The 23718-nt window shown below is 43.3% G+C and overlaps 1 protein-coding gene across 3 annotated transcripts in view; it reads left to right on the top strand.

The window, feature by feature from the left end:
* The window catches only part of LOC120913347 (cytochrome P450 2G1-like), a 36890-nt gene that overhangs the window by 3245 nt on the left and 9927 nt on the right, over window positions 1-23718 (top strand). The window contains exons 2-8 of one of the 3 annotated variants that reach the window (XM_040323220.1): window positions 2401-2545; window positions 5719-5914; window positions 13147-13309; window positions 15621-15770; window positions 16734-16894; window positions 19274-19450; window positions 20697-20838. In XM_040323220.1, coding sequence (XP_040179154.1) covers window positions 5735-5914; window positions 13147-13309; window positions 15621-15770; window positions 16734-16894; window positions 19274-19450; window positions 20697-20838 — 973 coding nt within the window. In that variant the 5' untranslated portion in view covers window positions 2401-2545; window positions 5719-5734. The remainder of the gene's footprint in view (window positions 1-2400; window positions 2546-5718; window positions 5915-13146; window positions 13310-15620; window positions 15771-16733; window positions 16895-19273; window positions 19451-20696; window positions 20839-23718) is intronic. The other 2 variants (XM_040323222.1, XM_040323221.1) reach the window with 2 other exon arrangements.

The raw sequence follows: 23718 nt of genomic DNA, 5'->3' as shown, positions 1-23718 counted from the left end.
ACTCTACGCTGAAAACTACGGGAGCGCCACCTAGCGGCCAGCGTGAGAATGCACCCCAAGATACGACGGCGTAAGAGACTTATGCGAGTCGTATCTTAGGCAAATGTCGGCGTATCTAGCTTTCTGAATACAGAAAGTAGATACGCCGGCGCAGATTTGAATTTACGCGGCGTATCTATGGATACGCCGGCGTAAATTCTATCTGAATCTACCCCAGTGTCTGTAATTGATGTCTCTGACCCATAAGGCCTTATACACAACAGGCTCATCTGAACATCTGGGCAGAATACTAATACTAATTTATTCTGGCCACTGAAATGAATAAATGTGCCTAGCATTTAGGCACATCAGGTGTTTTTTTTTTTTTTTTGCCCAAATGTTATTCTCCTGAATGTGATTTTGGTGCTTTCAGATTTCTGCCTCTAAGCACTGGTTCACATTGGTGCGTTTTGACATGTCAAATCGCATGTCAAATCGGCGGCAATTGCTGGCAATGGCACCGTTCTAATCGGTGCGACGCTGCATTTGCCGCACCAATTTCAAAAGTAGTTTCTGTACTACTTTTTGCGATTTCATGGTGCGATTTCCATTGACATTTATGTAGAAACCCACACAGATGTCTGTGAAATCGCTGCTGAATTTGCGATGGACTTGCACGATTTCATTCCCGTCATCAGTGGGAACCTCGGCTGAACCAATGTTTCCAGTCCTCAAGGCACACCAACAGGTTATGTTATTAGGATTTTCAGGATTTCCCTCAGATGAAACGGCTGTGGTACTTACTTACTAAGACAGTGAAACGAATCAAATGAAAATAATTTAAAGCCTGAAAACATGACCTGTTGGTGTGCCTTGAGGACTGGAATTGAGAAACACTTCTCTAAACTTCTGAGGCTAGGTTCACACTGGTAGGACACGACAGTCCTGAGTAGCCGTGACCCTTCATCCACCTGCTCCGCTTATTGTGGCCTGCGACTGGTTACCAAGTTGCTTAACCACTTACCCCCCGGACCATATTGCTGCCCAAAGACCAGAGTACTTTTTGCGATTCGGGGCTGCGTCGCTTTAACAGACAATTGCGCGGTCGTGCGACGTGGCTCCCAAACAAAATTGGCGTCCTTTTTTCCCCACAAATAGAGCTTTCTTTTGGTGGTATTTGATCACCTCTGCGTTTTTTATTTTTTGCGCTATAAACAAAAATAGAGCGAAAATTTTGAAAAAAATGAATATTTTTTACTTTTTGCCATAATAAATATCCCCCAAAAATATATAAAAAAAAATTTTTTTCCTCAGTTTAGGCCGATACGTATTCTTCTACCTATTTTTCGTAAAAAAAATCGCAATAAGCGTTTATTGATTGGTTTACGCAAAAGTTATAGCGTTTACAAAATAGGGGGTATTTTTATGTCATTTTTATTAATATATTTTTTTTACTAGTAATGGCGGCGATCAGTGATTTTTTTTCGGTACTGCAACGTTATGGCGGACACTTCGGACACTTTTGACACATTTTTGGGACCATTGGCATTTTTATAGCGATCAGTGCTATAAAAATGCATTGGATTACTATAAAAATGCCACTGGCAGTGAAGGTGTTAACACTAGGGGGTGGGGAAGGGGTTAAGTATGTCCCTTGTGTGTTCTTACTTTGGGGGGGGGGTGGGCTCACTAGGGGAAACACTGATCTTCTGTTCATACATTGTATGAACAGAAGATCAGCGTTTCCCACGCTGACAGGACCAGGCACACGCACACGCACGGGAGTCGGGGGCGAGCGCACCCCTAGTGGCGGCTCAAAGAGCCGACGTAGAATGACGTGGTCTCGCCCAGGAAAGCCGACCTGCCGCCGTAGAATGACGGCGGCTGGTCGGCTAGTGGTTAAGTGGCCCTCGCTCTTCAAAAGATTGGGCATTTATAAGTCTACTTCCTCTTTAACCCATTCCAGCAAACTCTATGAAAAACTTCCTATTTCCACCTCAGTGGTAATCACCAAAGTATAGCCCATCACCAAGTTTCGGACACTCACCAGCTGGAATTGCCCAAAAATATGGAAATTTGGCTTAAACAGCATGAAACATCAGATGTATTTATTATGGTATCTCAAATATAACAAAATTCATACGTCCTTGTATGTCCTTGAGATGCAGTGGTTATCCCGGGACCATGGCTGCAGCCATGACCCCAGTATCGATCTTTTCACCAGCCATGCTAGATAAACTAAAAGTGATCCGAGCAGCTAATTAGCCCCCCTCCCACTGCCTTCCAAGGCTTTCCCATCCAATTATCCCACTCATTTTAAACTGTCAGTCGCTTTTGTTGTGGCATATTTTTTTTTTAAAAAGACCACTTTAACAATTTTTTACTACACCCTGGGAGCCCTTGTGATTGAATTTTTTTGAGGATCTTCTAACATCCAATCCCAGCTGCAGAGAAGCGGAATAGATCATTTGGAGCAGGTGGGGAGAGAAGCATCCAGGAATACCAGCGGTCCTGCTGTGGACCCTATCTGACATGCTGTCTGCCTCTGTAGGAGCTCCGCAATCTGGTGAGTGGGGGCCCATGAGGGGATCACCCTAGGCTAATGTCTCTCTCTGTTGGCACTACAGAAAACTTAGAGGTGTTACTGAATATCTCCTGCACAAGTATTAACAACTTTGGTATCATGGAATGCATGTGACCTGGTTCTGGTGGACCTTTTGTACCTGATCCTGGACATTGTATCAATCAATTTGCCCTTTAGGCCCCTATCACACTGGGGCGTGTTTCAGGCGTTATTCAAGCGTTTTTTGAGCGTTTTTCAGGTGAAGCCACATCTGCAATCCCAATGTAAAAGCCTGAGTGCTTTCAGAGCCCTTTCACACTGCCAGCGCCTGAAAAACACTGGTAAAGCACTGCTAAGACCCTAACGTTTTAGGGCGTTTTTGCAGTGCCTCAATGTGAAAGGGTAAGGCGTTTTTTACAGCGCTTTCAATTCATTTCAATGGAGAGGGACGTTTTCGGAGCGTTTTTTTTCAGCGCCTCAAAAGCTGCTCCAAAGATGCTACTTGCAGGACTTTTCTCAACGCCCCGCCAGTGCAACGCCTCAGTGTGAAAGGGCAAGGCGTTTTTACAGCGCTTTCAATTCATTTCAATGGAGAGGGATGTTTTTGGAGCGGTTTTTTTTCAGCACCTTAAAAGCTGCTCCAAAGATGCTGCTTGCAAGACCTTTGTGAAAGGGTACATTGAGCTGCATGGAGAGCGTTTTAATAGCGCTATTTTTAACGCTAAAATGCTTCAGGGTGAAAGGGGTCTTATGGTATATGAACTAATTAGCAGGAAGCTAAGATCAGGTTTATCTTACCACGGCTGCACTTTATCTGTGCTTTGTGGATGGACTTTGGGGTGCCTGTCTAATTATTATAATTTGTGGTAAAATCTGCTTTTCTCACTTATGGTACCTATGCTAAGGTTTTTTAACATTGACCTATTTTAATAGGTGGTTTATTTTAATAGGTGGTTTATCGTTTATGGCACCTATATTTATTTTTGCACATTCTATTTTGCATTCTTTATATTGCCCACTTCAGACACTTGGGGGCTGATTCACGTAGAGCCGCGTAAAATTGTGCGGGCGTAACGTATCTGATTTACGTTACACCTCCGCAACTTACACGGGCAAATGCTGTATTCTCAAAGCACTTGCTCCGTAAGTTGCGGCGGCGTAGCGTAAATCGGCCGGCGTAACCCCGCCTAATTCAAATTTGGATCAGGGGGCGTGTTTTATGCAAAACTACTGTGACCCGACGTGATTGACGTTTTTTCGGAACGGCGCATGCGCCGTCCGTGGAATTTCCCAGTGTGCATTGCTCCAAAGTACGCTGCAAGGACGTCATTGGTTTCGACGTGAACGTAAATGACGTCCAGCCCCATTCACGGACGACTTACGCAAACGACATAACTTTTTCAAATTTCGTCGCGGGAACGACGGCCATACTTAACATTGGCTGCGCCTCATATAGCAGGGGCAACTTTACACCGGGAAAAGCCTAACGTAAACGTCGTAACTTTACTGCGTCGGCCACGCGTACGTTCGGGAATTCGCGTATCTAGCTAATTTGCATACTCGAAGCTGAATTCGACGGAAGCGCCACCTAGCGGTCAAAAAAAAATGCAGTTAAGATCCGACGGCGTAAGAGACTTACGCCTGTCGGATCTAATGGTTATCTATGCGTAACTGATTCTAAGAATCAGGCGCATAGATACGACGCTGCACACTCAGAGATATACGACGGCGTATCTCCTACCTGAATCTACCCCTATGTGTACCCTTATACTTTATATTACTGGCCCAAATTGCCCCTAGATTTGCATATATTAGGTGTTTTTGACACCTATCAGTGTTCACACACTTGTTACAGCTGATCCTCACATTTGGGAAGCCATTTATATACACATACACTTCTCACAGGTGTGAGTCTTGGTGTTTGGTACCTAGGGGCAGATCCACAGAGCGAGTACTTTCAAATTTCCCGCGTCGTATCTTTGTTTTGAATCCTCAAAACAAGATACGACGGCTTCTGGGTTAGATCCGACAGGCGTACGTCTTCGTACGCCTTCGGATCTAAGATGCAATTCTTCGGCGTCCGCTGGGTGGCGTTCACGTTGTTTTCCGCGTCGAGTATGCAAATTAGCTATTTTTCGATGATCCACGAACGTATGAGCGGCCGTCGCATTTTTTTACGTCGTCTCTAGTCGGCTTTTTTCGGCGTATAGTTAAAGCTAGTATTTCGTGGTGTACTCAATGTTAAGTATGGCCGTCGTTCCCGCGTATAATTTAAAAAAAAAATGTTGTTTGCGTAAGTCGTCCGTGAATCGGGCTGGACGTAATTGACGTCCACGTCACAAAAAATGACATCCTTGCGACGTCATTTAGCGCAATGCACGGCGAGAAATTTAGGAACGGAGCATGCGCAGTTCGTTCGGCGCGGTGACGAACTGCGCATGCTCCGTGCATTGCGCTTCATTTAAATGACACACACCCCCTACTCGCCACATTTGAATTCCGCGCCGTTACGCCGCTTGAGATACACTACGCCGCCGTAACTTACGGCGCAAAATGTTTATGGATTCGAACCAAAGCCAGGTAAGGTACAGTGGCGTAGCGTATCTCAGATACGATGCGCCGGGGCAGATCTCTGTGGATCTGCCCCCTAGTCTCTGTTTATACACACTTATTTTCTGTTGCGTTTACTTTAGGTAGCGCCACTACCCCATTCACAGTGTTTTCCATGTATTCCAATGGCTCTAGTTCACACCAGTGGAGTCAGTTCCAGTCAGTTTCCGGTCAGTTTTCGGTGCAGAAACTGACCAGAACTGACTGTATTGGTGCAGAAAAAGCGAAAACGCACGGAACTGCATCTGGTGTGAACTGGTCCTTACATTTCTTTCTGTACAGCCCTTGTATATACAGTAAACCTATAAAAAATATGCTGTGTGTGCAGTTCATAGACATGCCTTGCTGTCTGCAATATCTATGTGCAATAAAGTGACAGTGTATGCATTACCATTCCATATCCATATATGGAGATCTATATTACACGCCTTGCACCTCTCCTCGGTGTGATCTTATACACTCAGGTCACAGGTTGTATAGGACACACCTGCCGGTTCATTGTTGCTTAGCACGCTTTATTCTGATGTCATTGTTGCTGCACATGTAACACTTCCTTATTCCTACAGCAGGTCTGGCCTGACGATGGAGCTGGGTGTATTAGGGACTCTTCTCCTGGCTGTTTGTATCAGCCTCGTTTTTTATGTCTTCACATGGAGGAGAAAGCTAAGGAAGAAAAATATGCCCCCCGGACCATCCCCACTGCCAATACTGGGCACTATGACGTATGTGAGCGCCAGGGAAATGCCCCAGTCTTTGGTGAAGGTGAGTGATATACATTGTGTTGGGTAGAAGGAATTATGGCTTTTTTTATTAGTGTGACGTGCGTAGCCTAAAGTGACCGGGTTATAATTTGTCACTTTTCCAGTGCAGATTACAAAATGAATGAAATGCAAGAGCTTGGTGACATCTTACCACTGCTGGATAAGATATCCACTTCAGCGCCTAAAGATTTACCCCCCTTCATGACCAGACCATTTTTTGCGATACGGCACTGGGTTACTTTGACAATTGTTTGGTCCTGTGACGCTGTACCCAAATACATTATTGCATGCAATTTATGTCCCTTTTTTGTATTTATTGTAGCGGCCTGCTACTTTCTGGCCGGCGCTGCTTTAAATTTAGGGGGAAGTCTAATGCCGTGTACACACGATCATTTTTCAGCATGAAAAAAAACATTGTTTTTCAGCATGTCGAAAAAACGACGTTTTCCCAACTTCATCATTAAAATTATGTTGCCTACACACCATCGTTTTTAAAAAATTATCTAGCAAAGCGCGGTGACGTACGACGGCACTATAAAGGGGAAGTTCCATTCGCCTTTGGGCTGTTTTAGCTGATTCCATGTTCGTAAAAGACGGTTTGCGCTTTTTTGTCTGTTACAGCGTGATGAATGTGCTTACTCCATTATGAACGGTAGTTTTACCAGAACGAGCTCTCCCGTCTCATAACTTGCTTCTGAGCATGCGCGGGTTTTTTACGTTGTTTTAGCCCACACACGATAATTTTTTACAACCCGAAAAACGACATTGTTTTAAACGACGTTTAAAAATGCAGCATGTTCGAACTTTTGTTCAGAACCTGAAAAATGATGTGTAGCCCACACACGATCATTTTAAATGACGTTGTTGAAAAACAAATTTTTTTTCATGCCGAAAAATGATCGTGTGCACGCGGCATAAGAGTTAGCTGACTTAGACTGTTGGGGCCAGATTCACAAAAGAGATACGAAGGCGTATCTCCTGATACGCCGACGTATCTCTGAGATCCGTCAGTCGTAACTATGCGCCTAATTCATAGAATCAGGTTACGCAAAGATCTCCCTAAGATCCGACAGGTGTAATTGACTTACACGGTCGGATCTTAGGCTGCAATTCTAGGCCGGCCGCTAGGTGGCGATTCCATTGTGGTCGGCGTAGAATATGCAAATAACTAGTTACGCCGATTCACGAACGTACGCTTTGCCCGTCGCTGTAAATTTACGTTGTTTCCGTAGAGATACGCGGTGTAAAACTAAACCTGCCCTCTTGGTGGTCTAGCCAATGTTAAGTATGGCCGTCGTTCCCGCGTCGAACTTTTAAATTTAACGTCGTTTGCGTAAGTCGTCCGTGAATGGCGCTGGACGCCATTTACTTTAACGTTGAAACCAATGATGTCCTTGCGACGTCATTTAGCGCAATGCACGTCGGGTAATTTTAGGGACGGAGCATGCGCAGTACATTCGGCGTGGGAACGCGCCTAATTTAAATGGTCCCCGCCCCATTTGAATTAGGCGGGCTTGCGCCGGGCGGATTTACGCTACGCCGCCGCAAGTTTACAGGCAAGTGCTTTGTGAATCAAGCACTTACGCTGAAAACTTGCGGCGGTGTAACGTAAATGGGATACGTTACGCCGCCGCAGCGTAGCCCAATTCTATGTGAATCTGGCCCTATGTTTATTTACTAAATTTGGGCCTCTGTTCCAGCCATGGCTATACTGTGAGTGACCACTATTGTTGTCTGCGGTGTCGTTATCACTCCAGACCAAGGGTGGCAGCAGTCAGGTCAAGGTGTTTTGGGTGTTCCCCTTCAGGGGCGAGTTTATCGTCCCACTGTGCATGCTGGGGAGGAGTACTTAAGGGACAGACGTCATTAGTTCGGGGTCGTCGTCGCTGATCCTGGCCTGTCGTCCCGCCACCCCTGTGTGTGGCCCTCCTGGCCGGGGGTGAGTGTTCAAGTGTTCCTAGCTCCGGGACCACGTTGGTACGGGGTTGTGATCTACTAAGTAGGCCCGGTAGTCAGACTGGGTCTACGTTTGCAGAGTGGTCCTGTGCTGTCCGTCCCGAGGAAGGAAGCTGTCCGATGAAAAACTTTGGAGAGCACCGAGCAAGAGGCTGGTATCTCAGGAGAGGCCTAGAACTTCATTGAAGGACGCACTATTACTGAGAGGCTGAGTGATGGCCGCCTGTCAGTTCTGAGTTCACAAGAGTTTATTCAAGAGAGATCCGGGTGCTTAATCCTATGCTGAGGAGGATTCTGGACCGAATATATCTCCATCTTTGGGAAGGTCTGTGGCAGAGACTTTCCTAAAGTTTCCGTGTGACACTCTGGCTGCTATGTTAGTGAGAGAGGCCTATCCAGGTGCACTATACCCGCTCTGGCTAGAGTGGCGATGAAAGCTACGTTGCTGGTAGGAGTGTTTCCGAACAGAAGTCTTTTACACCTGAACCTATTATTCTTCCACCTCTTCAACTACTACTTTTATTCTTTTACCACGTTGGGTAAATAGGGGTGTAAGTGTAGCGCTAAGTCTGATACCAAAGGTATCAGAAAACCATAATGTGTGTAATATTACAATTAAATAACACTACATCAAATGTAAAACAGGTGTGTTGATGAAAGAAAAAGACTTCCAACAGACAAATATTAGTGCACAGAATATGTAAACACGAGGAAAGCAAAAAGTCCAATAAACTCAATTTTAGGATGATTGAGTATCCATAACAAAGTCAATTGTCATCCGCACATCCTCCACTCATGTGAAACAATGAACCACCACTGTGTCATCCGTGCATCCTTCACTGAGGCAAAAAATAAATGAATGTGACTTCAATAACGTGATAGTCCCACCACCGGTGACAGTGCAGGCTTACCGGAACTAGTTGATCACTAGTGGCATATGCCAAGAGAGATCAATCTGAGCTTTTAGGAAGTTGGTATTTCAATGACAATCCTGGACAAGAAGCGTGGCACCAAATGATGGAGAGATCCAAACACACTTGGGACTGTATAGTTGTTAATGTCTTGAGACAAGTTGGCTCAATAAAATGCATAAAGGAGAGAAGATGATGTGCTATTGACCACGAAACGCGTCGGGAGGACTCCACTGTTGCCCCATTTTGCATGCAAGATCTTGTCCAGCCAAATGTAAGTTTGTTCGCTGTGAATAAACATAGTATCTTTTTACCTTACGGAGTTACGCTATGTGGCCACTTTTTTTCTTCTCTCCTTTATGCATTTTATTGAGCCAACTTGTCTCAAGACATTAACAACTATACAGTCCCAAGTGTGTTTGGATCTCTCCATCATTTGGTGCCACGCTTCTTGTCCAGGATTGTCATTGAAATACCAACTTCCTAAAAGCTCAGATTGATCTCTCTTGGCATATGCCACTAGTGATCAACTAGTTCCGGTAAGCCTGCACTGTCACCGGTGGTGGGACTATCACGTTATTGAAGTCACATTCATTTATTTTTTGCCTCAGTGAAGGATGCACGGATGACACAGTGGTGGTTCATTGTTTCACATGAGTGGAGGATGTGCGGATGACAATTGACTTTGTTATGGATACTCAATCATCCTAAAATTGAGTTTATTGGACTTTTTGCTTTCCTCGTGTTTACATATTCTGTGCACTAATATTTGTCTGTTGGAAGTCTTTTTCTTTCATCAACACACCTGTTTTACATTTGATGTAGTGTTATTTAATTGTAATATTACACACATTATGGTTTTCTGATACCTTTGGTATCAGACTTAGCGCTACACTTACACCCCTATTTCGTTTTATGCTTTTTTTGAACAAGCAGTGTCAGCAGCTACCAGTATTATTTTATTAGGCAGCGCAGTGTATCCATCCTTTTCACGTTGGGTAAATAAAGCAAAGAAAAAGAAGCTTAAAGTGTGGACATTGAAGTTTTTCTCAACTCTCGTCTGGTGTCCTGGACGGCGAGGGAATAGAGGTGGCATGCCGCCCAAAACAAACCAGCAGCTCCTTCGGGGTAGTGCTACATTATTTTTCCCACAAATGGAGCTTTCTTTTGGTGGTCCAATAGAGAGAGCTGGGTGACGCCGCTCGCAAGCCACCAGCAGGATCTCATATACTGTTGAGTGAATGCAGGTGCCTGCTTGGTCCACAGCCAGATGAATCCAAATGAAACAAAGAAGGGTTGCGGCACATCCAGGAATTAAAATCAATGAATTGTATTGAAGATCCATAAAATCATAAGAACATAACACACAACGATCCAAAAGGTGCTCAGTGCATGTGTTTCACACAAACGTGGTTAATCATCGCTAAATTACTCCCAGGCCTGCATGTTTATCTGTAGCCGAAAGTCCAATCAGAGGCCAGGAGGAGTGAAACACCCACCAGGCCCGACAGATTACAATTTACAGACCACGGATCAACGAACGAAGCACATATCAATACACATACATAAAAACATCAAATTCCAGTATAAAATATGAGACGGTGTACATATGCATTCTCGTGCCCCGTACACACGACCAGTTTTCCTGTCTGAAAAACTGCAATGAGAGCTTTTGGCCGGGAATTCCGATCGTGTGTATACTCCATCGCAGTTTTTCCGACTGGAAAACTGCCTGAAAAAAAAAGAGAGCAGGATCTCTTTTTTTCCTATCAGGAAAACCGTTCGTCTGTATGCTTTTCCGACAGGAAAAAAAACGTGCACGCTCGGAAACAATTTGACGCATGCTCGGAAGCATAGAACTTTTGTTGGCTCGTCGTAGTCTTTTACGTCACAGCGTTCTTGGCAGTCAAAAGTTCACCAACTTTTGTGTGACCGTGTGTATGCAAGGCAGGTTTGAGAGGAATTCCGTCGGGAAAAACTATTGTTTTTTTTTTTTTCGACTGGAAAACAGCTCGTGTGTACGGGGCATAAGAGCTTAAGCTATTTTGCATAGAAGAATGGGAAAAAATTTCACTCTCTAGATCGCTAACAAAGCTGGTAGAGACATCCCCAAAAAGACTTGCAGCTGTAGATGCAGTGAAAGACGGTTCTACAAAGTTATTGACTCGAATGGCTGAATACAAAAGCACGCCACACTTTTCATATATTTATTTGTAAACCATTTATCATTTTCTTTCCACTGTGCCACTCTGTGTTGGTCTATCACATAAAATTCCAATAAAATACATTTATGTTTTTGGTTGTAACATGACAAAATGTGGAAAATTTCAAGGGGTATGAATACTTTATTCAAGGCACTGTAAGTAGCAACAGCACTAGGGATGGGTTCAGGCGGATTCGGACACGAGTTCATGGACCCCTGCCTGGAAGCTGTCAAAGCCGACAGTCAATTATAGGCAGCTGAGACATTCCCGCCTGAGGCTGGGTTCACACTTGTCCTACAACGGTCCTACATTGGGAGCTCATGTAGCATGACGTGTGAAAATCAATGTTTCCCTATGAGAGCTGTCTTAACTGGTCCGACACAAGTCGGTCCGACTTTGAAACTACTCCCTGTACTACTTTGGTCCTACTTTGATCCTACATCAGCCCATTGAATATCATTAAAGTAGGATCAAAGTAGGAGCCTTGTCCTAACCATCCGACTTTTGACATCCGACTTGTGATTACAGCAGCAGTAAAAGGAATTTATCTCACTCTGGGATTGTTTTGATTGGTCAAAGAACAAGTCAGACTATCACAAAGTCGGATCAAAGTAGTATCCTGTTCATGAAAGTAGGATGGATGTAGGATCAATGTAGGACCAATGTAGGACCAATGTAGGATCAGTGTAGGACCAATGTAGCAGAGCAAAGTAGGATCAAAGTAGTGTAGTAGTGTGAACCCAGCCTCATGCATTTGGCTGGGTTCACACTACTACTCTACTTTCATCCTACATTGGTCCTACATTTATCCTACATTGGTCCTACATCCATCCTACTTTCATGAACAGGATACTACTTTGGTCCGACTTCAATGATATTCAATGGGCCTGAAGTAGGATCAATGTAGGACCAAAAGTAGTACAGGGAGCATTTTCAAAGTCGGACCGACTTGTGTAGGACACTACAAGACGCTCTCATAGGGAAACATTGAACACAGAGCAAAGTAGGATGAAAGTAGTGTAGTAGTGTGAACCCAGCCTCAGGAGGCATGTATGCTTGCGACTGCTGGGCGTAAAATATCTCCAACGTCTATGATTTGATTGGCTGTCAGCTTTGACATCTTCTCGTGGGTCCAGACTTGTGTTTCAACATGCCTGAGCTCATCAATGCTAGGGACCAATCAAGTGTTTTCCAGTACACATGTGATGATAATGAACATAAAGCACAAATGATCGTGATCAGGGGATGAGCTCATCTGTAATGTTTTGCTCCTTCACTGTCCAATCACAAGCTAGGGGCAAGGAGGAGACCAAGCTCTGTTGCTTAACTGCAACATATAAAAATTAGGTCTCATCTGGTAGTATTTTTCTAGTGGGGCGGTGTAAATATAAGAGGTTGAATGGGATTAATTAAAAAACCTTGGGCAGGCAAAATAGGTCCAACTGTGTATTTAGATGTGTGCCTGGGGTAAACAAAAAACTTTCGGCCAGATTCATGAACAATTACGGCGGCGTAACGTAAGCCGTTTACGTTACACCGCCGCAAGTTTTCAGCGTAAGTGCTTGATTCACAAAGCACTTGCCTGTAAACTTGCAGCGGCGTAGCGTAAAGCCGTCCGGCACAAGCCTGCCTAATTCAAATGGGGCGTGTACCATTTAAATTAGGCACGTTCCCGTGCCGAACGTACTGCCGTGCTTTGCGCGAAATGCCGTAACTTTGCGACGGGAAAAGCCGACTAGCGACGACGTAAGAGAATGTGATGAACGCGCGTACCTTCGTGGATCGCCGTAAACAGCTAATTTGCATACCCGACGCGGAAAACGGCGCGAACTCCACCCAGCGGGCGCCAAAGTATTGCATCCTAAGATCCGAAGGCGTACGAAGCCGTACGCCTGTCGGATCTTAGCCAAATGCCGTTGTATCTTTGTTTGTGAATTCAAAATAAAGATACGACGCGGCAAATTTGAATGTGAATCTGGCCCTTTACTTCTCTTTAACAAAGAACAATAGTGTGAAGTAAGGTATGATGGCCAATTTGTACATTGCTAAATGCTAAATGTGTATGTTGCTAAAATCTAACTGTAAATGTAACTTGCTGTACCTTTTGCCACTTGAATACCTTCCCAGTGTGTTCTTAAACCTTCTGTATATCTGTCCTCCAGCTGAGTGAGACCTATGGCCCTGTGTTTACCATCTACCTATCAAATGTACCTACTGTGATTTTGTCTGGTTATGACTGTGTGAAAGAAGCTCTTATAGATCACGGTGATATATTTGGTATTAGAGGTCCAACAGAACTCGGAGATCTGCTCTTCAAAGGCTATGGTGAGTAATCAGACCTTTTTACAGAAGTATTTAAAGTGTAACTAAACCCAAAATATATATACAGGTGATACTCGAAAAATTGGAATATCGTGCAAAAGTTCATTTATTTCACTAATGCAACTTAAAAGGTGAAACTAATATATGAGATAGACTCATTACATGCAAAGCAAGATAGTTCAAGCAGCGATTTGTCATAATTGTGATGATTATGGCTTACAGCTCATGAAAACCCCAAATCCACAATCTCAGAAAATTTGAATATTGTGAAAAGGTGCAATATTCTAGGCTCAAAGTGTCCCACTCTAATCAGCTTATTAAGACATAACACCTGCAAAGGGTTCCTGAGCCTTTAAATGGTCTCTGTCTGGTTCAGTAGGAATCACAATAATGGGAAAGACTGCTGACCTGACAGCTGTGTAGGAAACCATCATTAACACCCTCCATAAGGAGGAAAAGCCTCAAAAGGTAATTGCAAAAGAAGTTGGATGTTCCCAAAGTGCTGTATCAAAGCACATTAATAGAAAGTTCTGTGGAAGGGAAAAGTGTGGAAGAAAAAGGCGCACAAGCAGCAGGGATGACTGCAGCCTGGAGAGGATTGTCAGGAAAAGGCCATTCAAAAGTGTTGGGGACTTTCACAAGGAGTGGACTGAGGCTGGAGTCAGTGCATCAAGAGCCACCTCACACAGACGGATCCTGGACATGGGCTTCAAATGTCGTATTTCTCTTGTCAAGCCACTCCTGAACACCAAACAACGTCAGAAGCGTCTTACCTGGGCTAAAGTAAAACACACCTGATCTGTTGCTCGGTGGTCCAAAGTCTTCTGATGAGAGCAAATTTTGCATCTCATTTGGAAACCAAGGACCAGAGTATGGAGGAAGAACGGAGAGGCCCACACTGCAAGATGCTTGAAGTCCAGTGTGAAGTTTCCACACTCTGTTGATTTGGGGAGCCATGTCATCTGCTGGTGTTGGTCCACTGTGCTTCATTAAGTCCGGGGTCACCGCAGCTGTCTACCAGGAGATTTTAGAGCACTTCATGCTTCCTTCTGCAGACGAGCTCTATGGGGATGCTGACTTCATTTTCCAGCAGGACTTGGCACCTGCCCACACTGCCAAAAGCAGCAAAACCTGGTTCAATGACCGTGGGATTACTGTGCTTGATTGGCCAGCAAACTTGCCTGACCTGAATCCCATAGAGAATCTATGGGGCATTGCCAAGAGAAAGATGAGAGACATGAGACAGAACAATGCAGAAGAGCCGAAGGCCACTATTGAAGCATCCTGGTCTTCCATAACACCTCAGCAGTGCCACAGGCTGATAGCTTCCATGCCACGCCACATTGAGGCAGTAATTGCTGTAAAAGGGGCCCAAACCAAGTACTAAGCACATATGCATGCTTCTACTTTTCAGAGGTCCGATATTGTTTTATTGATTGCATGTAATATACAAATTTTCTGAGATTGTGGCAAACTGCACCCCCCACCCCGAGATGTATGCGCATTATGTGACAGAAACAACACTGGGCACTTAACTGAATGCTTATGCCCTAATCCTAAATTCCTCCTCCAAGTACAAATCTGCCCCTCCTGCTGAAACCCCCCCCCCTCTCAACACAAATCTTTGCCCCCCCCCCCCCCCCCCGACCACAACAGGTTCTCCGGCCGGCAGAACCATCACTTCTGGTTGGACTGCAAGCTGCAATCCCAACCCTACGCTTTCTTGCTTCTGGACAGGCCCCTCAGACTGCCTAGCAGCCAGATGTCCCTGGGATAGGCGCAAACTCTGGCAGCCCAGGCAGTACAACACGCGTCCAGGTGGCAGAGAACACTGATCACCTGACCCCACCCGAATATATAGGTTCTCCCAATAGGGATCCAAGAAACCCCTGCCCTTTGGCTGAGATACCCCATATACTCCTAATCTGTCCTTGCTTTGCCCTTCATATCTAATGCCACCAGGGACCCGGCCACCTAGCGGTAGAAGAGAGAAGTGCAGCAATTCCAGACTTAGATTGAAATCAATTGATCCCTAACAATAAGCCAAGGTAACTACACTTGGCAGGTAAACTTAGGAGCAACATTTCCCCCTACAGCAGCCAGGAATGGACAGCTGCTGGAGCGGTGAAGTGCTCCAGTAGCTCTCTGTTCCCATGTGAATTTTTATTCAAGCCTCCAGCTGTGCAGCCCAGTTCCTAACAGGCCACGGACCGGTACCATCGAATTTTGCAGTATTCAGTTAGTTTACTATAGTATGTAACCTACCATTTTTCATTAAATAGTGACAAAAATATACAATCTACTTTGGTAACAGGACTGATTCTCAGCAATGGGGAGAGATGGAAGTTAATGCGTCGATTCTTGCTGTCTACTCTCAGGAATTTTGGGATGGGAAAGAGGAGCATAGAGGAGCGCATACAAAAGGAAGCCTGCTATCTGGCGGAAGAATTTAGAAAGAATGGAGGTTGGTGAACAGTTTTGTTATCAATGTAGTCGTTTTTCTTGAGTTTTCCGACACCGGTAATTGGTATTTAAAGTATAACTAAACTTTTGTTTTGGATACGAGTGGAGAGGGATTAGAACACCTGTCAGTTTTTATTGTTTGACTGTAATCAGTTGTATATGATAACTCATTTATATTTTGTGTGTAATTTACAATGTATTATTCACTTTGAAGTCTTTAACCACTTCAGCCCGTACTATTTTGCGATTCGGCACTGCGTCGCTTTAACGGACAATTGCACGGTCGTGCGACATTGCTCCCAAACAAAATTGGCGTCCTTTTTTCCCCACAAATGGAGCTTTCTTTTGGTGGTATTTGATCACCTCTGCGGTGAATGAATGAATATTTCTTACTTTTTGCTATAATAAATATCCCCCAAAAATATATAAAAAAACGTTTTTTTTTCCTCTTTTTATTCTTCTACATTTTTTACTTAAAAAAAAAAAAATCACAATAAGCGTTTGATTGGTTTGCACAAAAGTTATAGCGTCTACAAAATAGGGGATATGCCATTTTTATTAATATTCTTTTTTTTTTTACTAGTAATGGCAGCGATCAGAGTTTTTTATCGGTACTGTGACCTTATGGCGGACACTTGGGACATTTTTGGGACCATTGGCATTTTCAGTGCTATAAAAATGCATTGACTACTGTAAAAATTTCACTGGCAGGGAAGGGGTTAACACTAGGGGGCGAGGAAGGGGTTAATTATGTTACCTAGGTGTGTTCCAACTGAAGGGGGGGTGGGACTGACTAGGAGAAATGACAGATCGCTGTTCATATATTGTTTGAACAGACGAACAGAATTTCTTTTTATCGAGAATGCATGATTTAAAATAAGTTCTGCTTTTAGTGAAGACCAGGCGTGTCATTTAAAGCTTTCTATGTTTTGTTGATTAAACAAAACCTGTGATCTCTTTGCAGAAGTACCTTTTGATCCCACCAGTCTATTGCGTCTGGCAGTGTCCAATGTTATCTGTTCAGTGGTTTTTGGAGACCGATTTGATTATGAAGACAAGAAGTTTCGGAATATGCTTAAATTGCTTGAAGAAGTATTTTTGCTCATGTCCTCCGTATGGGGCATTGTAAGTTATCCTAACAGCTGAAGGTTGTATTTTTCCTGGAGTTGGGCCAATATGTGTTCTCCAGTCTGCAGTATATCTCTTCTATAGGTGACAAAAATCTTTCTGTTAGATGGCAAAAATGGGCAGATTGCATCATGTGATCTCAAACTAGCTCAATCCACCTTTTAATAACCGGGGCTATGGAAATGAGATCTTACTGCCATACTGATTGATTATGGCCTGCCTTGTTTGAAATGTATAATTGCCTTCAGCCAGGTCATGTAATCATCTCATAATAATACAAAAACAAAAAAAAAATTAAGACTCTGGAATGAAGCCATTAATGGAGCCATCAGATTGTGTTTAGTGATGAGCTGAACTGGCCTGGGTTCTCTTCAAGCAGAGTTTGGCAGAGGGGTTGGTGAGCATTTGTTTTTCCAATGAAGCCATCAATGAAGTTTTATTTTCTTGCAATTAAGCAAATATATATATTTTGTAAATGTGGCATTTGCTGTAGCATCATTAAGCCATCCATTGAGTCTGGTATGGACTTTAAGGGGTTACCTCCCAAAATGAAGAAAAGTCACAAGGTCCCCCTAAAAATCCATACAAGACTTAATCTGCAGCTTGGCTGACCAGCAAAGGGGGGGGGGGGCAAGCATGCGCCCACCTTCTTCTGAACAATACCAGGCCACATGTCCTCAACATGGGTGGATTGCCTTGCCAGGATGGACTCCCTTGGCAAGGCACCTAGTCCCCATGTTGATGAGGGCAAGACCCTTTTCCTCACAACCCTGGCCAGTGGTTGTGGGAGTCTGTGGGGGGGGGCTTATTGAAATCTGGAAACCCCTTTAGTAATAAGAGGGCCCACCGATACTGGCCTTCCCCCAAGCGAATGAGTATGGGGTACATAGCTACTCTTTCCCAAAAATAAATGTCACCTAGAAATAGATACCCAAAAAAGAAAGACAACCCGGTGCACAGGACTAATTCTGATGGTGCTCATAGCCAAATGATAGTTCTCCAAGCTGTCATCAGCTATATAAAAGATGGTTTGGGGAAAGTGGTATCATCATCTTTGACCAAATATGGCTATGGCCATATCTGGTCATTTTCACTGCTCATTAATGGCTTCTAGCCATTTTTGAGCAGTAATGTCACCACTGTTCCTGCCCCTTCGTGTATGTGGCCGTGACCATATATAGAAGTGGTATAAATACTGCTTCTATATATAAAAAGGGGGTCGGACGTGCTAAAGTTTGAATGTCCATCCAAATGCTAGAACAGAAGTTTAGTCTGAATCTTGGTTCAGACCGAACCATCAACTCATCCCTAATTGTAATATGGCACTGTGACTCCAGTAATTCTGATCACAACAAGTGTCCCAAAAGGAAATATCTCCTTTGAGCAAATATTGATATTAAAAGTGTTTGGACTCTCAGAACTTTAGTTCTCTCATTGGTCTTTGTGCAAGTAATAATATGTCCTTGATGGTAGCATACAATGTTTTGCCAAACATTGAGGTAGTCTAGGCAGATTTTAAAAACTTGTTTAATCACTATTGTCATTTTCCTAATCTAAAGCCTCGTACTCTCGGCAAGAAAGCTGCTGGCAGAGCTTCCTGGCCATGTAAACCGTGTGTGTGTACGAGTCTTTGAGGTTTCTCGTCAAGAAAACTACCCAGAATCTAGACGAGAAAAATGGAGAACCTGCTCTCTATTTTCTAGGCATGATTCTTGGCAGTGTTTTCCTGCCGAGAAACCCGAGCGTGTGTATACTTACCTCTCCATGGAAACCCGCGCATGCTCGAAATTACTTTGACGCATGCACGGTAGCTTCCAAGGCATAGGTAGGGTTAAGCAAAACAACGTTTTTCCTGACGATAATCTGGGCCATGTGTACAGGGCTTTACTTGCTAACAATAAACTAAAAGAAGTTGAGTGCAGAAGAAATATAGGTTTGATAGTTCTGGAGGTGATGGCTTTGAAAGTGTCCATGCATTCTTTCTCTAAGGTTGCATTCATACCTGAGCATTTACAGATGGTAATTGAGCAATTTTCTTTCATGCTTGAGAAATTTTTGTTTTAGGCAATGAAAAACTGTTTCTAGAAGGAGGGGATGGTTGGTTAGGCTTTAAAAAACACTTTTTTTTTCAGCCATTTTTCCAGTGCTTCCACTGAAGTCCATTAGGACCCTATTCTGCTTCTAAAGTTGCTCATGTAGTGTTGAGCTAAAGGCACCTGGGCATTCATATGTAAACATTCAAAATTTAAAAGCATGACTTTGGTTGTTGAGCATTTTAGGGCTTTGAGCTTCAAGATACGAAACCCATACAGGTATGAATCAGGGCTAAACATTTTTTTTAGAAAAAAATACACAACCTATCATTTTTATTTTCAGCTCCTCAATCTTTTTCCAAAAACAATGAAAATCCTTCCTGGACCCCATCAGGCAATATTTAGAAATCTTGACAAGTTGAGAGAGTTCATTGCAGAGTCTTTGGAAAGTCATAGGCAGACACTTGATGTCAACTGTCCTCGAGACTTCATTGACTGCTTCCTCATCAAGATGGAGGAGGTGATGTATATGTGCTGTTTACTTTTCCTCTTGACTTATTGTGCTGTGTCCTTCAATATTCATTACTGTTTATCCTTAATTTTAGTTAGCTAAATCTAAAAAGGATACATTTCAATTTACACTGTTACCACCAAAACGGTTTCTTAAAAAAAGGGCTCCTGGAAACATACTTCGAGGCAACAGATTATTTTTTTGATGAAAAATTACAGACTCCAGGAGAATCTTTACATGCTCTGGGAGTGTCAGATGCCTTGCCCCCTTCCCCAATCTGTGGTTCTATCTGCCACGCCCTATGTCGGCACAGGACTCGGCAGTGGGGTAGTGGTGGATCAGTTGCCCAGTGCACCCAGTGGTATGTTGGATGTTGAAGCCGCTTTAGAATCTTGGTGAGAGAGGAAGAACACTAACTAGAATTTGCATTTAATTTTTATCAGGTACAAAGAGCAAGTTAAAACAAAGGTGCTGTGAGTGGCACTACCTACTGGTTACAAATGATGTGTAAGTGGACACCTATATGGAAATATAATATAAGTGCTATAAGTCCTCATGCATTAGACCAACCTACATGGGGATAACATAAGTAAAAATTGCCAGCTATCATGTGTCTGTGATTGTGATACAACCACCTATAAAAATATAAACCAAAAAGTGGATCAGCATAAATCACTTAAAACAAAAACTGTGTAGCTAGGATCAGTCTATTTGACGTAAATGAACCTTATCCAAAAAGGTTCTCCACAAGGGTTAAATCCAATAGTGTTTCCAATATCAATATGTTAGCAAAAACAATATATTAGCAAAAAGTATGTGTCAAAAAAGATACCGTATTTTCTGGCGTATAAGACGACTTTTTGGATGCAAAAAAATGCATCCGAAGTCGGGGGTCGTCTTATACGCCGGTGACAGTCTCCGTCTGCTGCGAGCGTCCATGATTTAAAAGCCGCGCCTTCTTCTCAGACTGTCCTGTGATAGGCGGAACACAAATTTTCCCAGCAGCGCCTCTGTTCTGTTTTCCTATCACGGATGCCTTCTCATCCTCGGACGAGAGGACGTCCGTGATAGGCGGAACACTGAACAGAGGCCCTGCTGGGAAAATTTGCGTTCCGCCTATCACAGAACAGTCTGAGGAGAAGGCATGCAAATGCACAAGAATTTGCTCCCTGTCCATGCCAAACTTGGGAGGATAAAATGCTGAAAACAAGGCTTTATATGTAATTTTATGATATTTTTAAATTTAACAACACAGGAGAAGGACAACCCGAATTCTCAATTCCACTTTGATAATTTATTTGGAACCGTTATTGATCTCTTTTTTGCTGGGACAGAAACTACAAGCGCGACTCTAAAGTACAGTTTGCTTATTCTGCTAAAATATCCAGAAGTAGAAAGTAAGTATCATGTAGCATCCCAATACTTATAATGACATTAATATGTTGATTTGGACATTGCAAAAATTGTTGAAACTACAATAGTTACTGTATTTCATTATATCATAAGGCTTCAAGATTACAGTATTTTATTCCTAAGATTCTCAAACAAGCAGCATTTTTTGGCTTGTGTATATTAAAATAAATGTCCCAGGTGGTCTACTGCATCAAATCAATCCCTGCTGGGCCAGTGATTAAAAAAAAAGATTGTAAAGTCTTTATTTTTTAGTTTGTTTGTTTTTTAAAATAACAAACATATTATACTTTCCTAGTCTGTGCAGTTGGTTTTGTACAGGGCCACCTGCATCCTCCTCTTCTCGGGTCCCTCTTTGCTTTTCATGGCCCCTCCCTCCTGTTGAGTGCCCACGCAGAAACCAGATTTCTATGGGGGCACCCAAGCCGAGGTGCAGCTCCGTGTGTCCATTCAGACATGGTGCTGACATTCAGCCCCACCCCCTCTCTCTCCTGATTGGCTAACTGACTTTGGGAGCCAATGACACCACTGCTGTGTCTCAGCCAATTAGGAGGGAGAGTCCCAGATGACTGAGGGACTCATGGACATGGCTGGACAGAGATGGGCCTCAGGTAAGTATTAGGGGGTGCTTGGAAGGCTGCTACACACAGAAGTTTTTTTTGTTTATTTTAATGCATACGATGTGTTAGGATTACAAACCTGTCTTTTCAACTCCTTTAAATGACCAAAATACTTACCTAGTAGAGTACTCAACATGCCCACAGCTGATCATAGTTAAAATGGCTTTGTGTGCCATTGAGAAGGTGATTAGCTGAGCCTGATTGAGTTTACTGTTGACGTAAATAGGCGTGCGGCAGTCGGCAAGTGGTTAAAGGATCCCTTGCCTGCGTGCACATCCATAAACTTGCACAATTTAAAGAACACACATGTGTATGTAAATGCAGATTTCACAACACATATTGGGTATTGGCAAGCATGCTGAAGTGAACAACTCCAGGGCCATAAATCACAGTTACCAATAAACGGGTAAGCTGTAAAAGGATTTCAGAGTGTTTCTTATCTAAAATCTTGGATGTCAAAATTTGTCTTTGTTTAGTAGGTGTACTGAGTTTGAAGGGTTTACATGTTTGGTATCTATCTACTCGACACAGTATTGTCTTTAAGTTTTTACAGAAAATCAAATAAGGAATTATATTGTATTTGTGTTCTAAGATATTAATTTGAGTGTATTTTGTACTGAAAATATACATGTTACAGTCATGGCCGAAATTGTTGGCACACCAGATATTTTTCCAGAAAATCAATTATTTCTCATAGAAAAGTATTGCAGTAACACATGTTTTGCTATACACATGTTTATTCCCTTTGTGTGTGTATTGGAACAACACAAATAAAGGGAGGAAAAAAAAGAAAATCGGACATGTCACACAACTCCAAAAATGGGCTGGTCAAAATTCTTGGCACCCTTTCAAAATTGTGGATAAATAAGATTGTTTCAAGCATGTGATGCTCCTTTAAATTCACCTGGGGCAAGTAACAGGTATGGGCAATATAAAAATCACACCTGAAAGCAGATAAAAAGGAGAGAAGTTCACTTGGTCTTTGCATTGTGTGTCTGGGTGTGCCACACTAAGCATGGACAACAGAAAGAGGAGAAGAGAACTGTCTGAGGACTTGAGAACCGAAATTGTGGAAAATAATCAACAATCTCAAGGTTACAAGTCCATCTCCAGAGATCTAGATTTGCCTTTGTCCACAGTGCGCAACATTATCAAGAAGTTTGCAACCCATGGCACTGTAGCTAATCTCTCTGGGCGTGTACGGAAGAGAAAAATTGATGAAAGGTTGCAACGCAGGATAGTCTGGATGGTGGATAAGCAGCCCCAAACAAGTTCCAAAGAAATTCAAGCTGTTCTGCAGGTTTAGGGAGCATCAGTGTCAGCGCCAACTATCCGTTGACATTTAAATGAAATAAACGCTGTGGCAGGAGACCCAGGAGGACCCCATTGCTGACACAGAGACATAAAAAAGCAAGACTATAGTTTGCCAAAATGTAATAGAGTAAGCCAAAATCCTTCTGGAAAAACGTCTTGTGGACAGATGAGACCAAGATAGAGCTTTTTGGTAAAGTCATTCTACTGTTTACCGAAAATGGAATGAGGCCTACGAAGAAAAGAACACAGTACCTACAGTGAAATATGGTGGAGGTTCAATGATGTTTTGGGGTTGTTTTGCTGCTTCTGGCACTGGGTGTCTTGAATGTGTGCAAGGCATCATGAAATCTGAGGATTACCAAAGGATTTTGGGTCGCACTGTAGAGCCCAGTGTCAGAAAGCTTGGTTTGTGTCCGAGATCTTGGATCTTCCAGCAGGACGATGTCCCCAAACATACGTCAAAAAGCACCCAGAAATGGATGACAACAAAGCGCAGAGTTCTAAAGTGGCCAGAAATGAGTCCAGATCTAAATCCCATTGAACACCCGTGGAGAGATCTTAAAATTGCTGTTGGGAAAAGGCGCCCTTCCAATAAGAGAGACCTGGAGCAGTTTGCAAAGAAAGAGTAGTCCAAAATTCCGGGTGAGAGGTGTAAGAAGCTTATTGATGGTTATAGGAAGCGACTGATTTCAGTTATTTTTTCCAAAGGGTGTGCAACCAAATATTAAGTTGAGGGTGCCAAGAATTTTAACCAGACCATTTTTGGAGTTTTGTGTGACATTACAGTAGGTGTTTGTGATATTGTGATATTGTGTTTTTAGCATGACAGCATCGCGCTGATTCTCGGCGACATGGTGCCGACACCTCCTGAGCCGTACCAGGCTGCATGCCCTCAACATGGGGGGGTTGGGTGCTCTGGGGCAGGGGGGCACA

Source organism: Rana temporaria, chromosome 9, assembly GCF_905171775.1.
Source record: "Rana temporaria chromosome 9, aRanTem1.1, whole genome shotgun sequence".
NCBI lineage: Eukaryota > Metazoa > Chordata > Amphibia > Anura > Ranidae > Rana > Rana temporaria.
Note: the sequence above shows the minus strand (reverse complement) of the source record. Positions and strands in the feature narration are given on the sequence as shown.